The 17,605-nt window shown below is 39.9% G+C and overlaps 2 protein-coding genes across 11 annotated transcripts in view; one reads left to right on the top strand and one right to left on the bottom strand.

Moving 5' to 3' along the window:
• The first annotated feature begins 26 nt into the window (after nucleotides 1-26).
• Nucleotides 27-4,243, top strand: LOC143209891 (lymphoid-specific helicase). The gene is made up of 7 exons (XM_076426173.1): nucleotides 27-554; nucleotides 688-1,049; nucleotides 1,150-1,727; nucleotides 1,822-2,444; nucleotides 2,653-3,047; nucleotides 3,141-3,393; nucleotides 3,471-4,243. The coding sequence occupies exons 1-7, from the start codon at nucleotides 506-508 to the stop codon at nucleotides 3,545-3,547; spliced, it is 2,337 nt and encodes a 778-aa protein (XP_076282288.1). The 5' UTR covers nucleotides 27-505; the 3' UTR covers nucleotides 3,548-4,243.
• A 458-nt stretch (nucleotides 4,244-4,701) lies between these two features.
• Nab (NGFI-A-binding protein homolog) overlaps nucleotides 4,702-17,605 on the bottom strand; it is a 26,919-nt gene continuing 14,015 nt past the window's right edge. For 2 of the 10 annotated variants that reach the window (XM_076426183.1, XM_076426178.1), the window contains exons 2-11: nucleotides 10,960-11,061; nucleotides 10,589-10,726; nucleotides 9,464-9,774; nucleotides 8,859-9,077; nucleotides 8,116-8,366; nucleotides 7,048-7,156; nucleotides 6,008-6,078; nucleotides 5,696-5,807; nucleotides 5,526-5,582; nucleotides 4,702-5,347 (exon numbers count right to left, since the gene is read on the bottom strand). In XM_076426183.1, coding sequence (XP_076282298.1) covers nucleotides 5,240-5,347; nucleotides 5,526-5,582; nucleotides 5,696-5,807; nucleotides 6,008-6,078; nucleotides 7,048-7,156; nucleotides 8,116-8,366; nucleotides 8,859-9,077; nucleotides 9,464-9,774; nucleotides 10,589-10,726; nucleotides 10,960-11,008 — 1,425 coding nt within the window. In that variant the 5' untranslated portion in view covers nucleotides 11,009-11,061 and the 3' untranslated portion in view covers nucleotides 4,702-5,239. The other 8 variants (XM_076426179.1, XM_076426180.1, XR_013009151.1 and 5 more) reach the window with 8 other exon arrangements.

The following is a 17,605-nucleotide window of genomic DNA, read 5'->3' as shown; positions in this document are numbered from 1 at the left end:
AGATAGACTGCGTGGCCTGTACGAAGCGTTGAAGCCTGCCATGGCGGTCGGGGTATAAAGTGATAAAGAGTAAGAGAGAGAGCCTGTTGTGGTCGTAAGGCGCTCTCTTTCTAATTGACGAGTTGGTGGGGAGAGATTCGCCCAATGAAAGTGGGGAATGCGTAGGAAGTGAGAGTTGTGTGTGTGACTGGCCTGCTGCGCCCCCACCAACTATCGGTGTGCTTCGTACAGTGTTCGTCAAGTGTTCGTACAGGCCGCGCAGTCTATCTCTATAAGTCTATGACTAAAAATGAAATCAGCGCCCCCTGATGTTATGACTCGTAAATGTGGTTATGTGTTCAGATTTTGTAAGTGAGCTTACTATCACTTATGTTATTATGTTACTATCGATATATTGTTCCTGGTTTCTCACATTTGGCGGGATTTACCTATGTAAACGTAAAGGTCATACGGTGCAGTCAGTTTTTAATTTATTTTATATATTATTACTACCAGTTATATAAAAATGGAAGCTAATAAAGAAAATGTGAACACTGATATTTTAAATAATCCAGGTAAGCGTCTATTAAGTATACAATACATAAATAGTTCAGATTTTGTACAACTTACAATGGAAGTAATGTATTTTTATAGTAGTGCTAATTAAAATTTATCTTTCTGTCCTTTTTCTGTTTTAAATGTGGAAAGGCATTACAACTATTACAAGTACCATAGGACTCGATGTCAAATTTAGTAATGAGCCGTTGAATTCAAATATTGAAAATGATCGAAAAAGAAAACGAAGAAATGATGAAGCTAAACTAATAGCAAAAGAACAATATATTCAAGAAATGCAAGAACAACAATACAAACGATTAATGCACTTACTAAATAGAAGTAAATTTTTTTCGAATTACATTGTTGATAAAATTGATGGTACTATGAAGAAGAAAAAGAGGAATAAAACCGTTACTGCAGGCACAAAGAAAGTTGAGAACAGGGGTGGAAAAACATCACTAGAGGACAAAAAGACGAAAGGTCAGGAGAAGCGAAATCGCATAGACAAAAATGTAAGGAAATTTGTAAACTTTATTCAATATATTTCAATGTATTGTGTTTTGTTTTTTTTCTCTTTTTTTTCATATTATTATATATATATAATTTCTATAGGTACAAAAACAAATACAAAAACAACTAAGTCAAGAAGATAATGAAAATGAATTAATTAATGATGATGATAATGATAAAAATAATGCGGAGAATGATATTGATTTCGAAATGCCAAAGTATTTTGATGGAGACTTAAGGGATTATCAAAAAGATGGTCTTCAGTGGTTAAAAGTCCTTTATGAAAATGGTATAAATGGTATTCTAGCTGACGAAATGGGTCTTGGAAAAACAATCCAAGTAATAGCTTTATTATGTCATTTGTTTGAAAAACAACAAAGCGGACCGTACTTAATAGTTGCTCCTTTATCAACTATACCAAACTGGACAGCAGAATTTAACAGGTTTGCACCAGAATTGCCAGTCACGGTGCTATACGGTACAGCGAATGAAAGATTAATTGTACAAAAAAAGATTGCACAAAAACATAAGGTTGCAGACTGTTATAGTTCACAACCAATTGTGCTCACCACATTTGAGGTACCAATAAAGGATAAACACTTTCTTAGATCTCAACATTGGAGATATATAATAATCGACGAAGGACATAGAATAAAGAAATACAACTGTCAACTTGTCAGGTATGTTTGCTGTGTGTGTGTGTGTACTTTGAAATTTCAATTATTTAATTATGGAAGCTGTTGATCATAATTTATGTTTCTTGTTGTGATATAGAGTGTTAGCAACCTGCAAATCCATGAACAGACTTCTTCTAACGGGCACACCATTACAAAATAATTTAGCAGAATTATGGTCACTATTAAATTTCTTATTGCCAGAAATTTTTGACAATCTAGCCGTATTTGAATCGTGGTTTGACGCGAAGGAACTTCAGTACGACGAAGGCACTAAGAAATTTTTGAAACTTGAACAAGAAAAACATGTTTTGGCATCTTTGCGTGAAATATTAAAGCCATTTATGCTAAGACGTGAAAAGGCAGATGTTTGTCTAGATATTCCACCGAAAAAAGAATTGATTGTTTACACTCCTCTTACGGAACTCCAATACAATTTATACAAAGCAGTATTAGATCGTGATATACGAATGTTATCTAAAATCCGCGAAGAACCTAGTATATATACAGATGAGGGCATACGACGGAAGAGACGATGTGTCTTGAGAAATATGCCTAACAACAAACATGAACTAAACAATGATACTGAAAAGAAAAGTGTGCAGGACAGTTTACGTAAGAAAAATGATGCGAATTATGATAAGTTACAAATGTGGAAACAGTATACCGATGTGACAGAACGTAATCAAGATTTCCTTCTTAACATTACATTTCTGCAGCAAGGTCAGTTATCGTTAATAGTACAAAAATCTTTTTATACATTAAGTACCTAGTGAACTAATCTTCCTAACATCTCAAAGAAAAACTGAAATATCCAAGCGGTTTGGTCCAAGTTTAAAAAACTGCGACACATTGTTTTTAAAAGGTGTTCACATAATCGCCGACTATACCTACAGAAATTTTTATTATAAAATGTATTTCTTTGTTACAGTTGTTATGTACAAAAAGATTGTAAATCATCCATATCTGGTTCATTGTCCGTTGGATCCATGTGGTTTACCATTAATAGATGAAAATTTAATTAAATCATCTGGTAAACTGTTAGTACTAGATTTAATGCTTGCAAAACTTAAAAGCCAAGGACACAAAGTTTTGTTATTTTCCACTATGACAACAATATTGGATAAGATAGAAGATTATTTATCAATGCGTCCTTATGAATACGTCCGATTAGATGGTCAGATTAAATTCGAAGAAAGGAAAACATCCATTGAAAATTTCAATTCTGACCCTAATATATTTCTGTTCCTTCTAAGTACAAGAGCTGGTGGTGTTGGATTAAATCTTGCCGCAGCAGATACTGTTATTATATATGACAGTGACTGGGTATACTAATATTTTTCGATGTATCATTTATAAGTGTTATATTATATTATTGTATATTAATAGTTAAAATTAATGATTGATGTATGTTTTTAGAATCCACAAATGGATATACAAGCTATGGCTCGTTGTCATAGGATAGGCCAAACAAAACCAATAGTCGTGTATAGATTGTGCGCTAAGGGAACTATTGACGAAATAATTATTAAACGTGCAGATGCGAAACGTGTGTTAGAGAAGATGGTAATTCCTAAGACTGCTAAAGTTGTACTAAATAAGGACACGTTATTGGAACTACAAAAGTATATAAAGTCAAATGATTATCAAGTAGTTGCATCTAAAAATGAAGGTAATTCACAGATACTTGATCTATCTTTTCAATTTAAACAATTTTTACGCTCCCTTAATAACGAAATATGATTACAGCTTTTACAGAAGAAGAACTTGACAAGATAATGGACAGAAGTGATTTGATGGAGAACTTGAAACCTAAAGAACCCTGAGTGTCTTACATTTCCTTGAGAAGGGTCGAGTAGTATTAATATATAATGAAAAAGTTTATTGATAAGTCGAGTACTTTAATGTTATTTATACTATTTATTTTCGTATTATGTATCGGAAAGTTGTGGATTTACAAGATCTGATAGAGAGTTATTGTTTAGTGACTTATGATTTAGATTTAGATTTAGATGATGTTCCCCCCCCCCCCCCCCCTGCGGAGAAAATATTTTTCAGTTATTGTTTTATTTTTACAACACGAAATTCTGTTTCTAGTTTTGTATGAGTTCCATCTGTTATAAACTGTGATATTGGGCGAGGACGTGTCCTGTCGAAAAGTATCAATTTTTTCAATTTAAAATGAGGAATATTGATATAAAATAATGATACACATTTCGAATTAATTTTATTCTAATTATACAATATAACGTGTGAAGTTCTTAAAAAATGCAATACGCAGAATAATAAAAGGTTCAATGCATATTTACAACACACTTTAATGTTATACAATATGTTACCATATATCAGTCAGTTTATGTTTCTTGTTTTAATCTAAACCATGCGGTTGTTTGTTTTTTATATACAACTAGGTGCTCGTGGCGTGCCTACGGCTATGGCACACCCTCGCAACCAGGCCCTGCGGGCGGATTGCCCTGGGCGGGCGATGCACAGTGCAGGCAATTTCGATAAAATTTTGCTTATGGGGGCCGTCTCCTAGCAGATGACGGTCGCGCGTGAACACTCACACACCGCTAGACCACGTATACGTACGCGAGAATTGCTAGGATCAGGGAAATGCGTTCCGATTTCTCGATAATGCAAAGACGGGGGTTTTTATTAGTCAAAATCGCTAGATAAAAGATCAATCTAGCGCGCTGTTTGCTTCAAAAGTCGTTCTTTTACGTTTCCGAGCAATGATTTTGCAATATTCGGCTGCATGTTGCCCGTTAGATGGCGCTGCAGTCACGCCGGCGTACTAGCCTCTCCGACGGGCAACATGCAGCCGAATATTGCAAAATCATTGCTCGGAAACGTAAAAGAACGACTTTTGAAGCAAACAGCGCGCTAGATTGATCTTTTATCTAGCGATTTGGACTAATAAAAACCCCCGTCTTTGCATTATCGAGAAATCAGAACGCATTTCCCTGATCCTAGCAATTCTCGCGTACGTATACGTGGTCTAGCGGTGTGTGAGTGTACTCTAGCGGTGTGTGAGTGTACTCTAGCGATGTGTGAGTGTTCACGCGCGACCGTCATCTGCTAGGAGACGGCCCCCTTATACGCAATTTTCCGAGTTATTTTCTCTATGTTGGCGATTTTTGTTTTTTTTTTTAATCAATATCCTTGTGTCACCATCCAGCGGCTCTGCTCGGTAATCGGTTGGAACATACAGACATACTTTTCTACTTCATATATTAGATATCTAAAAATGTTTTTGTAGTTTTTATAATAGCTGAAAAGTGTTTAGCAGAATTTCTGAGTGAACCAATTGTTACATTAATATAATTCTGTTGATTTTGTGACCCAAAGGACAACAACTAATAGAACTATAATTGATGTACATAATATATATATTAAATAACGTATCGTAGTAATAATCAAAAATAAACATAATGATACCACTAATTTTAATGCACAAGCTAAAATGTAATTTGAAAAATCATTCGAATAAAAGAATTTGATCTTTTTAAATAGTATCACAGTGCAGGTTTCTCATCCGTTGGCTCTTCTTTTATAGGATGACTACATTCCATCAGGGCGGGATTTGCCACTGCAATTATATTGTCTCCGCGTGAAGCTATTACCTAAATCCATTTAAAGTGTTCAATCAGAATTGTAAATTGGTGCACAAGAGGCACTATACACTTATATGACTGCCTAATACATGTACGTGTAATATACATATATGTATAATAAATTAGTCTTGTAATGTGAAAACTGAATGTAAAGTTTAGAATGGTTTTTCATATAGTAGGAATATACCTTGAGATTGAAATCACTTTCTTTGTCGGTATTGTCTGCTTCAGCTTCGTTGGTGTCCTGTGAAAAAAATACTCGGATAATTTTAACAAATCTAAGACGTATGTCAACTAGACAGTTGACAATAGTAGACAGAGTAGATAGATAGTTGATAGTAGTCAGAATTATCTTACATGCATCGACGAAGATTCCTCGTTCGAGAAGGAAAGTTGACTGTCCGAGTCGCTTATTTCTTCGATACTTCCGCTGAATATGCCATTGTTATTCTTCTTCCTCCAAACTGGACTAAAACAATGCAAATGTCTCAACATCAATATGTACATAATTGCAGCTACAAGAAAGTATGTTATTTCAAAGTTAATATACATGTTTTCAAGTTTTTATTTTTTTATAAAACTTTGAATTCTAGGAATGGTTAATTATGATTTTCTGTCTAATTTGTTTGATTCAGTGATAAGGATTAAAATTGATCGTTCGAAAATCACCTTGATGATCTGTGTCTCCTGAGTGTTGTATTATTAATGTCCATTTCAGAGCAGCGTAGGTCCAGCTCCTCCTGAAACATTTAACTGCTATAGACAATATAAGCGTAGCAACGAGGTAGTTCTGTACGCATAAAAAAAAAATAGAAATTAACATAAGCGACTCGGTTAAAATATTAAACGAAGACACGACTCGTCAGGACACTAGGAACAAAGCATAGAGTCTTAACAAGTGTGCAAGAAAGCTATCATACATTAATGTAACATTTATAAAATTTTGACGCGTAGTAGGCTAACAAACGTCTTTTAATTTCTCTAGTTCACAAATTAAGTAAAAAATGAGATATTCGTGTAAACATATTAATAAAAAGTTTGTCATGCTCCAGAGTGAATTATTTCCATCTCAAAACACATCTATACTTTCACGTAGCACCATTTGGAAGCATGAAGAAATGTATTACATATAGTTGCAATTTATGCTTCATTACCATTTCTAAAATAATTGTTTGCTAATAAAAGTAAATCACTACATTAGAAGAAACACAATAAAATTTCAAAAAGAAGCGTCTAAATATTTCTATTATAGTGTTTCGCTTACGGGAAACAGCGGTCTAAGTTTTTATTTCTGGAAATAAAGTAGTAATCGCATGCGATCTGTATTAGGAATAGGAAAGAAAAGCCATGCATGTTACGCAGAAGCTATACTTGACCTTTTTCAGCTGTCGTTCACGTGTGTGACAATCGATTGGTAGTTTAGGTGTTGCAATTATTTATGTGCTGGATGCATAGTTAGTGGTTAGCGCTCATGCGTGTACAGTGGTGTTTCGTTAATATGCCAATGATTCCAGATTGAAGGTATCTGAAACGTAGGAGCTGAACGCGGACTTTGGAATATCCTTCTCTGTAGCCGCATAGGGTGAATGAAAAGATACAATCGGCATGGGACCATATCCACGTTCCCATACATCACGTTTGCAACTATTTTCAACTGGAATCTTCTGCATACAGCTACAGCTTATCTATTATGGTCGAGGTGCGCTAACCTGCGTCCCATCTTCATTCTCACCCTCAAGCTCGAGCTTTTGTCGTTTTGCACGCTCGTTTTCGTTTTCGTTTTCTTCGCCGTTCTCACGCGGTCTCGACACGGATAGGCTAAAGCATTTCAAACAGAAGTGTAAAACAGTCAATTAAAGCGGTTACATGTAACACGTTCTCGTCGACATTCTATTTCAATTGCAATCAGTTTCTAAATACATATGTATACAATGCAATCAACTTTTCAGACTACTCAACATTTTAGAGGGTCTTCTATGCTTTCAGGTCTCCAATTCAATCTAAATACATACATATGTTAAAGTATTTTTTCGTTAAACGAAAAATATGTAAATTAAAGAACGTGTTAGTTAAATGTAATTTTAAGTTCCCAGTTCCCAGTCAGCCAGGCCAGAACGCTGCTTGAAGCTGAGGATTCTCGGAATCTGCTCGATTTTGGACAGCGTATCCTGCCGATACTTACTGTGACGCAGATGTCTGGCATTCTGCTGGCAGGGTCTGCCCGGCAGAATGCTGGCAGCTCGGTCCTCAATTCTGCCTTCGTTTAAGAGGGCAGCACCGAATTCAGAACCGAGCTGCCTCATTCTGCCAGCAGAAAGCGATACTTCTGCTGACGCAGATATGCCCGTCCGAAATCGAGCATTTTGCTCACTGGATTAATAATCTGATTTGTTATAGTTTAGTTTTCGCTTAAATAACTTAGTTCACTGAAATCCGATGTCCCCCACTCCCCTGATTATTTCTTTACATATAAAATAGAAAATACTTGACAATCTTTCTTTTGTTGTGATGTAATTGTCGAATGTTGCAGCAAACGTAAAAATAAAAAGAAAGCAAGGAAGAGAAGTCGGAATATAAGTCTGACCCGAAAGGAAGAAAACGCTCTTTAAAATTTCTCGTATCTCTAGCTTTCGATATATGTATATATGTATGTGCTTTCTATAACAGCGCGTTTCATTTGTTTGTATCGTTGGATTAAAGTCAGCGTGAACATGTTAGCAAACGTTTAAAGCGTGTAAAGGGAATGATTGAACTGATCTTCCAGTAAAGGTACTTACTAATGATTTTTTGAATAATGATACCCAGAATCTCTGACAACCCGCCGGGCCAAAGGAAAAAGTTCGTCCCTTCTAGTAAGAAGGGCAGGTACGAACCTACAAATCTGTGCGGCGGCTTCGTTTACCGACACTTCGTGCAATGTCAGTGGTTTCTCTGGTTTCCTCTTGCAGTCGAATCTTCCGTAAATTGCCGCGTACTTTCGGATCTCTTCCATTCGTCGTGGGTCGCTGTCGGGCATAGCCATTACCATCTGAAACAAAGTAACCGCGACTTTCTCTTTTACGCAGGGGTTGCTTTTTTTATGTATAACTACATACATATTTTCGTGTTGCATCGCGTAGCTCATTAAAAAAATACATTCAAATACATATTGTATATGTATGTACTGTGACATGACCTACAACGCCTGACCTTAAACGCCGAAGATGAAGGTCAAACTAAAATTTTCCAAGTCTGAGAAAGTGTCTTACCGTAGCACAAATCATCTTCGGAGTTCAAGGTCATGTTCCAAGAACATATTTGTACACGAATATTGTATATGTGTGTGTAGTTATTTTTACAAAGAACATCGATCACCTTGAAAACTACAAGACAAATTACACGTAACGTAACAAAATCGTTTACATTGCGAAAATAAATTAAAGAAGATATTCTGGGGGGGGGGGGTCATACTTAAGTGAGACATGCTGTAGGTATTTTCTATAAAGATCTGCGATCTAGTTGAGCTAAGACACCGGTTTACCTCCAAATTCTTGCAAATCTTCTTCTTAACGTTATGAGGTTTTGGATCGACCGGACGAATGGTAGCAGCAAGTCTTTCGGCTGCCTCCGCTAATCTCTGTATCTGCAACTGTAGAAGAGTCGGTGTCGGTTGAGTTGGGCTCGCAGGTGCGCCACCGCCACCGCCACCCCCAGGACTAGGAGACGTGCCACTGCCGCACGATGATTCGCAAGTTCCCACCTAATAAAAACAGCTCTTTGTATCATCGCTGCAGCGATAAATATTTTTCAAGATTATGAAACCGTTCACTGCCACGCCGCACAATTTAATGTTCCAAAACGCCGAGAAACTGTTTATCGAAGTACATAATACATATGTACAAAGCGTTCGTTATACCGGTATCCGGAAGTCCGAATATTAAAGTTACCCACTGTATAAAATTGAGATAATACTCTAGACTCTAGTGAAAATGATTGCGGGACTCCGGAGACTTTAACCGACTCCGACTCCTACTCCGACTCCTACTCCGACTCCAACGAGCAAAAAGGACTTCCGTTTCTGATTGGTGGGTGTACCAGTTGATTATAATGTTACCGATTAGTTGTACTATGTATACATAGATATACCTGCAGTATGCCAGGGCTATGGACAGTTGTATAGGGCAAGGGCGCGTTGGGGCTGGGACTCTGCCGGAAGGTGGTCGAAGCAACTGGTGCGGTTACGCTCGTCACCGACACTATAGGGCTGGTGCTTCTGCAGGGCAACGGCGTAAGGGACACGTGCGACGAGACGTAGGGCGTTGGGGTTTGCGTCTGCGAAGTTGCCGCGAAACCTTGAAGATTTTGCACTTGCGGCCTGGGACTTGCGCAGGCAAACCCTATAGTCGGTGGATTCTTGCAGGTAGCATTCGTCGATACCACTGGCGCCTGAAAAAGGGCTGCAACAGAGAAACGAATTATGTTGTAGTATGCTTTGATATAATCGATCATTGTCTTCGCGGACGAAACGTAGAAAACTTTCGACAACATAAATATAACGTAGAGAACATTACATTTCGATAAGTGAAATACATTTTCGAGGAATTACTTTTGTTCCATTGATTTGTTTAATTTACCGCGTCTAGTATAGCGACAATTGTATTAGGTTGGTGCACATGAAACTGCGATTCTGTACGAAAACGAAGAAACAAGCCTAAATCGTAGATCTGCACACATCATATCTTTTTATCCAGTCCAATTCGGAATACATACGTCTTGTTTGGACGTGAAAAATTTTGCTCGGTATACGACTTCTGTCCGGGGTGTACGACATGAATATTTTTATTGTATTTTCTGTGAATATTTTCTTCTTTTCTTTTTTAACTAATGATCTCGGAGGAAAAATTAAACGAATAATCAATTATATTCAGAGTTGACGTATTATTAACTGACTGATCATACAAGTAAGGATCAGTAATGGAATTACCGATGATGTAATTATTAATGTAGGTATAATATCAATAGGAGTTTTTTTCTTTTACATGAGAACGGATTAATCACTTTTACATTACTTCTTACGGGAGAGGTTGGTTTGGTATATGTACATCCTATGTATATTCGATATAAGTCCAAACATCAGGAACGGATTAAGGTCGTATACCGGGGTTCCATTCCGTATACGTTTTTTCGGTTTTGTAAAATGATTTACAACGAACAATTGAGCGAATTTGATGTGCACCAGATCGATAGATCAGATATTATGAGTTATTTTACAAGGGTTTGTCAGCCATTCTTGTAGAGCTTTTTGAAGTCTTCTGACATGGAGGGGTTTGCTGGCCATACCGACTAGTGCCATAATTTCCAGAAACTCTTCTTCTCCGGCATCGCACAATTGTTGCAAATCGTCGCCACCTACAATAATATAGAAAATCGTGCAGGTTTTATCAGCCAACTTCTTTCTCCACTAAACATTCAATTATTTTATTTGTTTTTATGTTCTCAATTCACAACAGACGTACAGATAATGTTAGCGACAAGTTGGCTCGCGACTTTCCTAGTTGATCAATTTAGAAAGGAAATTGCTTATTACATAGGTATATTGTATGTACACTATTTATGCTTGGAACAGCCTGCGTGTACCTTACCCATTTCTAGAAGAGTGTCGTAATAGCCCAAGAGGGACGCCTTTTGCATCACCCTATATAACTGTAGCTCTGCTTCGTTCTGAGGTACGGACGTCTGCACCACTAAATCATATGAACAAAATTAATTATTAAGACAGACATTTACGGATGAGAACATTCCGCGTAGATCATTATTTATATCGAGATTCTTTAGTGCTGATCCTACCATTAACTTCATTCAAATTCGTAACGATGGTAATTGATTAATAGACAGCGGATTATATGCATTTATGATGAAAATTAGTAGGCGTAATTTAAAACGGTAAAAATATTAGAAGAACTCCAAAATACCGTTATATTATTTTCAACCTATCAGCCATACTATATTAAGCAAGAAAATAAATTTCTATTTCACTCCAGTTTGATGCAGTTCAGGAAGAAAATTTTTATTTTGCATAAACATCCGTTGTCTATTCACTAATTTAAACTATTTGGTATATGAAAAAAGATGGTTGAAACGAAAGTTCTATGGTTTCAAGATGAGTAGCATACGATGTATGTATTATACATTAATTAGCTGTTCTCTGTTTTGCTTTCTTTTTATCAGAGCATTATCTGTATTAAAAATCAGTTATAGAGAATATCTCGGTAACTATATTAGTTTTTCAGCCCGTATAAGTACTTTCATAGCGTATTGGTCAGAATTGAATCCTCGCTACTGTAATGTTCATGGTGTCTTATCATTTTGTTGAGAAGTGCGCGCAACGAGGTGATTATGAATTGTGATGTGAATTGTCTGAACGTTCGGCTGGTTCGGTTCAGTATCAGTAAAGTGTTTCGGAATGGAACGGAATGGGGGACGAAACGAAACGAAACGAAACGAAACGAAACGAAACGAAACGGAAAGGAACGCGAACGGTGCGGTGCGCGGTGTGGCGCGACGCGACGAGCAGACGGGCAGTATGCGGGCAGGCGGTCGAGCCGCCAGGGTGTCCGACTAGTTTCTTGCAAATTTCGAGGAACTGCGAGAAAAAGCGGCGTGCACACACGTACAACGTATAAATTAATACCGGTACTGGTAGCATGGCATCGGGACGTTGCCGGCCGTGGGCTCTCGGTGTGTCTCGAAAGAAAAGAGGAGCGACAAAGAGGAAAAGATGGGAATTAAAACAAAGGGAAAGAGAGATGAAACGGAGGGAGAGAATCAGAGAGAGAGGACACGGAGGATGGAGAGGGAAGGAGAAGAAGAAGAAGAAGAGGAAGATGAAGAAGAAGAAGAAGGGGTGGGAGGGTGGGAGGGGAAGGGGGGACGGGCGAAATGAGGTCTAAGGGATGAGAAAAGAAAGGAGAAAGGAGACGGGGCGACGGGGCGACGGGGAGAGAGAAAAAAGAGAGCGACAGGAAGCCAAGAGGGAACGAAAGGGAGAAGAAATGCAGAAGGAGATACGGAGCAATACGGTGGAACGGGGCTGAAAAACCTGGTCGGCAGGTCTTATTACGAACCCGAGACCCGGTCTCACGCTTATATACACCGACCGAGATACGAGTAAGTCCCTGACAGCAGCGGGGTGACTCGTTCCGCGAGATTTTTCTGACGTTGGCCCCGCAGCCACGAGAACCAAACGGATACGAAGAGATCTTTCTAATGAGACACCGCCGATTCTCTGCATGCGCATCGGTCTTTCGAGATATCTGGCCGCGGCGCGGCGCGCGGCGCGCGGCGACGCGACGATTTATGAGACACGCTGAAGAAAGAAAAAAAATAAGAAGAAGAGGAACGATACCGACGAGGAAACCTTGCCCCGCAACTTAAGGGTAATTGATACGGTTTGATGAATACTGATTTATTTCGATATAAGCCGACGACGTTTTTTCGGAATATGAAAATCACTGACCCACCCCTCTTCTTCTTTTCGAAGTTGTTCGTTTCGACACTGCCCTGTATTTGAACGAGAGGATACGAGGATATGTCATATTCTATCCTTTTCCAACGAAAGATATCGCTGCTCGGCCGACAACTTTATGGTCTGCCGGACAACTTTATGGGCCCATAAACTCCCGTACCACTCGAGAACGAAATCAAGCCGAATAGGTACCCTAATCCGAAATACGGCGAAAGCCGGTACCGAGGCATCGTCTTATATCGAAATAAAACTGTGTATGTACTATACATTTCATGAATTTATTATCACAGCAGCGAATCGTTAGACAGTCGTTTACTCTCTTCCCCTGTAAGCGAAGGATCTAAGACCCAAGAGATTTGATTTGGGAAGTTATAAAGTTTAGAATCGACGTTTCAGCGAAGAAGGAGACCAAGCCAGAGGAAGAGGGGGACAAACAGAGGAGATTACCTCGGTTACGGAACAGTTAATTCGTTTTCGGCTAGAATGACAGCAGGTTTTCATCGGCGGAACTCTCTATCCCGGTCAAGTAGAGTAGGTATACCTGTGACCGGCAGTCTAGTCCAGGCAGTGCATTTACATAACAGCTTTTTTGGCACGGGATAATCGTTTTTGTTAGCGGGGAACGCGTACGCGAGTCGGAGGCAGAGTCGCCACGGTGCGGCGCGGCGCGGCGCGGCGCGGCGGCATGGCATGGCATAGCGTCCAATAACGCGCACCAGCACCAGCACCAGCACCAGGGACGCGCTAAGAAAAACCTGATCCTATACCGTGGCCTCCTCAGCCTCCCTGGGAACGGCGCGTATGCGCTCGCGAAAGCGAGAACAAACGAGAACGCGAACGCGACCGATCCTCATCGTCACCGACTTTTCTCCATTCCGCCATTCGCCGGCTCTTTCTTTCACCAAAGACCAGCCAGTAAACTTCGCTTGTGCCGCTTTCATAAAAACAAAACAAATCCAATCCCATCCTCCTTATTATCAAATAAGGTCAACAAATATCTGTGTGATACAGCAAATTCTGTCTAGTATACAGACGTGTACGCGAAAAGCATTGATTTTTCTAAAAATGCATGCATTTTGATAAAAAAAAAGAAAGGAGGTGTTACGCGAAAACTAAACATGCGAGACAGTTCTAGAGGTTTCGGTCAATTATATGTATACAGTATAGGTACATATTTGACTTTCTAACAGTTGTAAATGCTTGTAAATGCTTGATCGTGCAGGGGAATAAGAGATTCTATCGGGAACAGGTTGAAACGGTTCAAGAAGGATCGATAAGTCATTCGGCGAGTAATGGACAGGAAGAAGGAAGAAGCCGAGGACTATACGGGACGAGTGTGCAAGATCGAAGCCTCGGAAGGGAAGAGGTAGGGAAAGAGTAGATGTGGATGTGGATGTGGATGTGGATAGGCGAAGAAAGCGGCGTAGGTTCCAGGGTCGGTGCCGGTCGAGGTAGAGGTAGAGGTATCTGCGGATGAGGGGGGTGGTCCAGTGGTCCAGTGGACCAGTGGTCCGGGGTAAAAGACGTTCGCGGGTCGACGAGACTGCGAGGAGGAGATCGGGGTGAGAGCTGAACGAGTGGTATAGGTTCTTTGTCCGATAGCTCACGGTGCGGACGGTGTTCCGATGTAAAGCAAAAACGGGTCTAGTTTCTTAGAAGCGGGCCGTTCTCGCGCGACAGCGGCAGAGGCAGCGGTAGCGGCAGTGGCAGTGGTAGTGGCAGCAGCCAGCAGCCAGCAGCGGTGGCGGCGGCGGCGGCGGCGACGGCAGCGGTTAGTATTTCGCTTTTTGCCGGCATTGTAATCAAGGAAGGGTTAGGTGAGTTTTTGTCTAGTGCCTCTGCCGCTGCTTGGACAAAACACCGGACAGATGGACTGAGTCGCCGTTTCGATCCCCCTACCTTACCTTTCCTTTCCTTTCCTTTCCTTTCCTTTCTATCTCTTTCTCTATCTAGTTTCTCTCACCCTGCACCCCTCTCACCCTCCGCCCAACGTGCTTCTGACTAGAGTCGCCCCCTTCGCATAGTCGCCCCCTATTTTCTTGGTTCTCTCTAACCCCTCCCTTCGTCTCCTTGCTCTACCAACAGCCCGCTTTATACCCTACGCGATACATCGCGCCGCCACCCTTTCCAGCTAGACACCTCCTTGTTTTACCTTCACGTTCTCGCTGTTGTTACACTCTTCGTTACCCCTCTTGATATGCCCCTGCCGATCGCGAACCTTTCCGCGACCATTTTTCTCGCTCCTTATTACATATCAGGAAAATCTTAGAAGCGCGTCGCTTCATCCGATGTACGATTTCTTTTCCGAAAATCATTATTTACCGTCAGTCTCGTAATTGATGGCACACGCTTTATATCAGAAATTGGTCCATTTATAAAAAAAGTTATTCTGATTTAAAGTGCGTGCCACCAATTGTGAGACTGTCTGTATGTGTTCATTAAAACGGGATCACTATAATAGTGAAACAACTACTATTTTATTATAAAATTTTTATTAAAATCGTTGGGCCCTGTTTGCCGACTTCGCTTAGATGTTATAATTCTTTTCTAGACATTAGAAAGAAAAAAACAGACAGTTTCTTTGCATCGAGACCTAACTTAGCTTTCCCTTGGTCTATTGGTGAACATTGAAAAACGTGTGAGTAGAAAGAGTTGATTAGGCAGACGAGCAACTAATCGTTGCAGTTCGGTAGGTATGGTGGCACGAACAATAAGATGAAGGGTAAGGAAATGTATTTTCCATGAGGGGGTAGCAACGGCTCGGTCGACATTGGCTGGGGTACCGTTTTTCGGGCACGCAGGGTGGGGACCGGATTCCGACCTCCTCTCCTCCTCTGGGCCAACCTCCATCGTTTTCCATCCCTCGACCGTTTCGACTGGGGACCCACCCTTAAGGGCGTTTTAAAGTATGGTCGACCGATTCTGTGCCCTCTCCGAGCGCCATCGAAAAAAAACTGTCGGGCCGTTAAAATCGCAAAATATCCCTCAACGCGTGTGCTCGGGGCTCGGGGTGCAGAAAATCTTTTCTTGTTATCAGCGCCGAGAATCAGCGTTGTTGCTCGCAACGCGGCGCGGTTAGACTCTTAAACAACAGCTGGTCAAAAAGTATTCGAACACTCTCTCTCTCTCTCTCTCTCTTTTTCAAACAAATAGTACAATAATAATCCTGGTTTAATTTTAAAGCTCCAGAGGCTTCTACTTTGGCTAGCCATCATTCATTTTCATGACGGGTGGAAAACTGAAGACAAATTTTCTCTAGAAAATATCACCAACTGAAGCTCCTCTAGAAACTAGTAGAAACATTGATTTTTGTACGCGAAGGAATCTTCATACAATATAGTTAAATATGTAGTAGTGTACTCGCTCTTACTCGTACAATACTTAAATGTGTAGTAGGCAATTGATTAGATACCAACATATTTAATAATGTAAACAATATTGTGAATAACGGTACAGCAATTTTTAGCGATGACTCCGAGTGTCACCACTCGAGTGCTAAGGATTGTTACTAGACAGCGGATCTTTATGAAAAATAAGCAATTTTCTACTAAATAGTGTGTGAGGTATTATATCAATTTCATATTCATACAAAGAAAAGAATTAATATATGTAGAGTGGAATTATTCTAGGTCGAAAGAAATGTTTAATTTTCCAGTTAAAATAGGTCCGCGTACAAAGGGTTAATCGATTGGGAATAATAGAACAGGATTTCTAAATTCTTCTACTGTTTTTACTGTTTTAATTTACATCTACTAATTTTTCTGATAAATGCATAAAATCAAATCAGCTGCCTAATTATTGCACGCTTGAATTAGAACGCACCCTCACCCTCCTTGTTAGCAGAATAATAGTCAGTTTTTTGCAGATTAGAAATGAGAGCGAAGCTCGCAACAATTTAAAACGAATTCGGTTTGGTTGGGAATCGATGGACGATGATTCCCTTGGCTTCGTCCGCGAGAAATTCGTCCGGCGTAAAATACCGCATAGACGAGAAAGAAGATACTTAATCTACGGTGTTTTTGCGGAATCGATGACGGTGGCGGGCAGCGCGCCGCAAAAATGGGCGATCACGGGCCGAGATATAAAATGCAGGATCGCTCGCGGAGAACAAATGAAAGAGTTCGGAGGTCGAGCGAGAGATAGCTGTACCGAAACAGCTTCGGTAAAAAGCCGTGCGACAGGCTTCGACCGAATAAACAGGATAAATCTGGAATTCCTTCGTAAATAGCGACGAGTTCGCCTCGATATATGTATACATATATGTATAGATATTTGCACGATTCGATTTTTTGCCGTCTCGTATTTCTACCTGCGACTGCGACGGAATAACGGGCGGAACCTATTAACGAGATCGTAACGTTCCAATCGATTAACAGTCGTGCGCCTCTCCCTAATTGGCGACAAATGGTAAACTGAGATCCTCTTACTGTCATTCCCACCGAGTGATCAATCTTTCACCGTTCCGCACTGTGTACTGTGTACTGTGTACTGTGTACTGTGTACTGTGTACTGCCATGCCAGCTCCAGTTTTCCAATCTCTTAACGTTAACGCTTTTCGCTACAATGTTACTCCCTCTGCCACCTGATTTTTTTCGTGAAATCTTATAATTATGTCATAGTAACGAGAAGCTGATGCACGATAGTATTTTAGGATTAATAAAAGGAACCATTTACACGATTACATTCATAGATATATGTATGTATGTAATATGTATGTATTATTTATTTATTTTTAAGTAGATAACATCATGATGAATGAGGTA

The sequence above is a fragment of the Lasioglossum baleicum genome, chromosome 6, assembly GCF_051020765.1.
Source record: "Lasioglossum baleicum chromosome 6, iyLasBale1, whole genome shotgun sequence".
In the NCBI taxonomy this organism is placed as follows: Eukaryota; Metazoa; Arthropoda; class Insecta; order Hymenoptera; family Halictidae; genus Lasioglossum; species Lasioglossum baleicum.
This window is presented reverse-complemented; position numbering and strand designations above follow the sequence as displayed.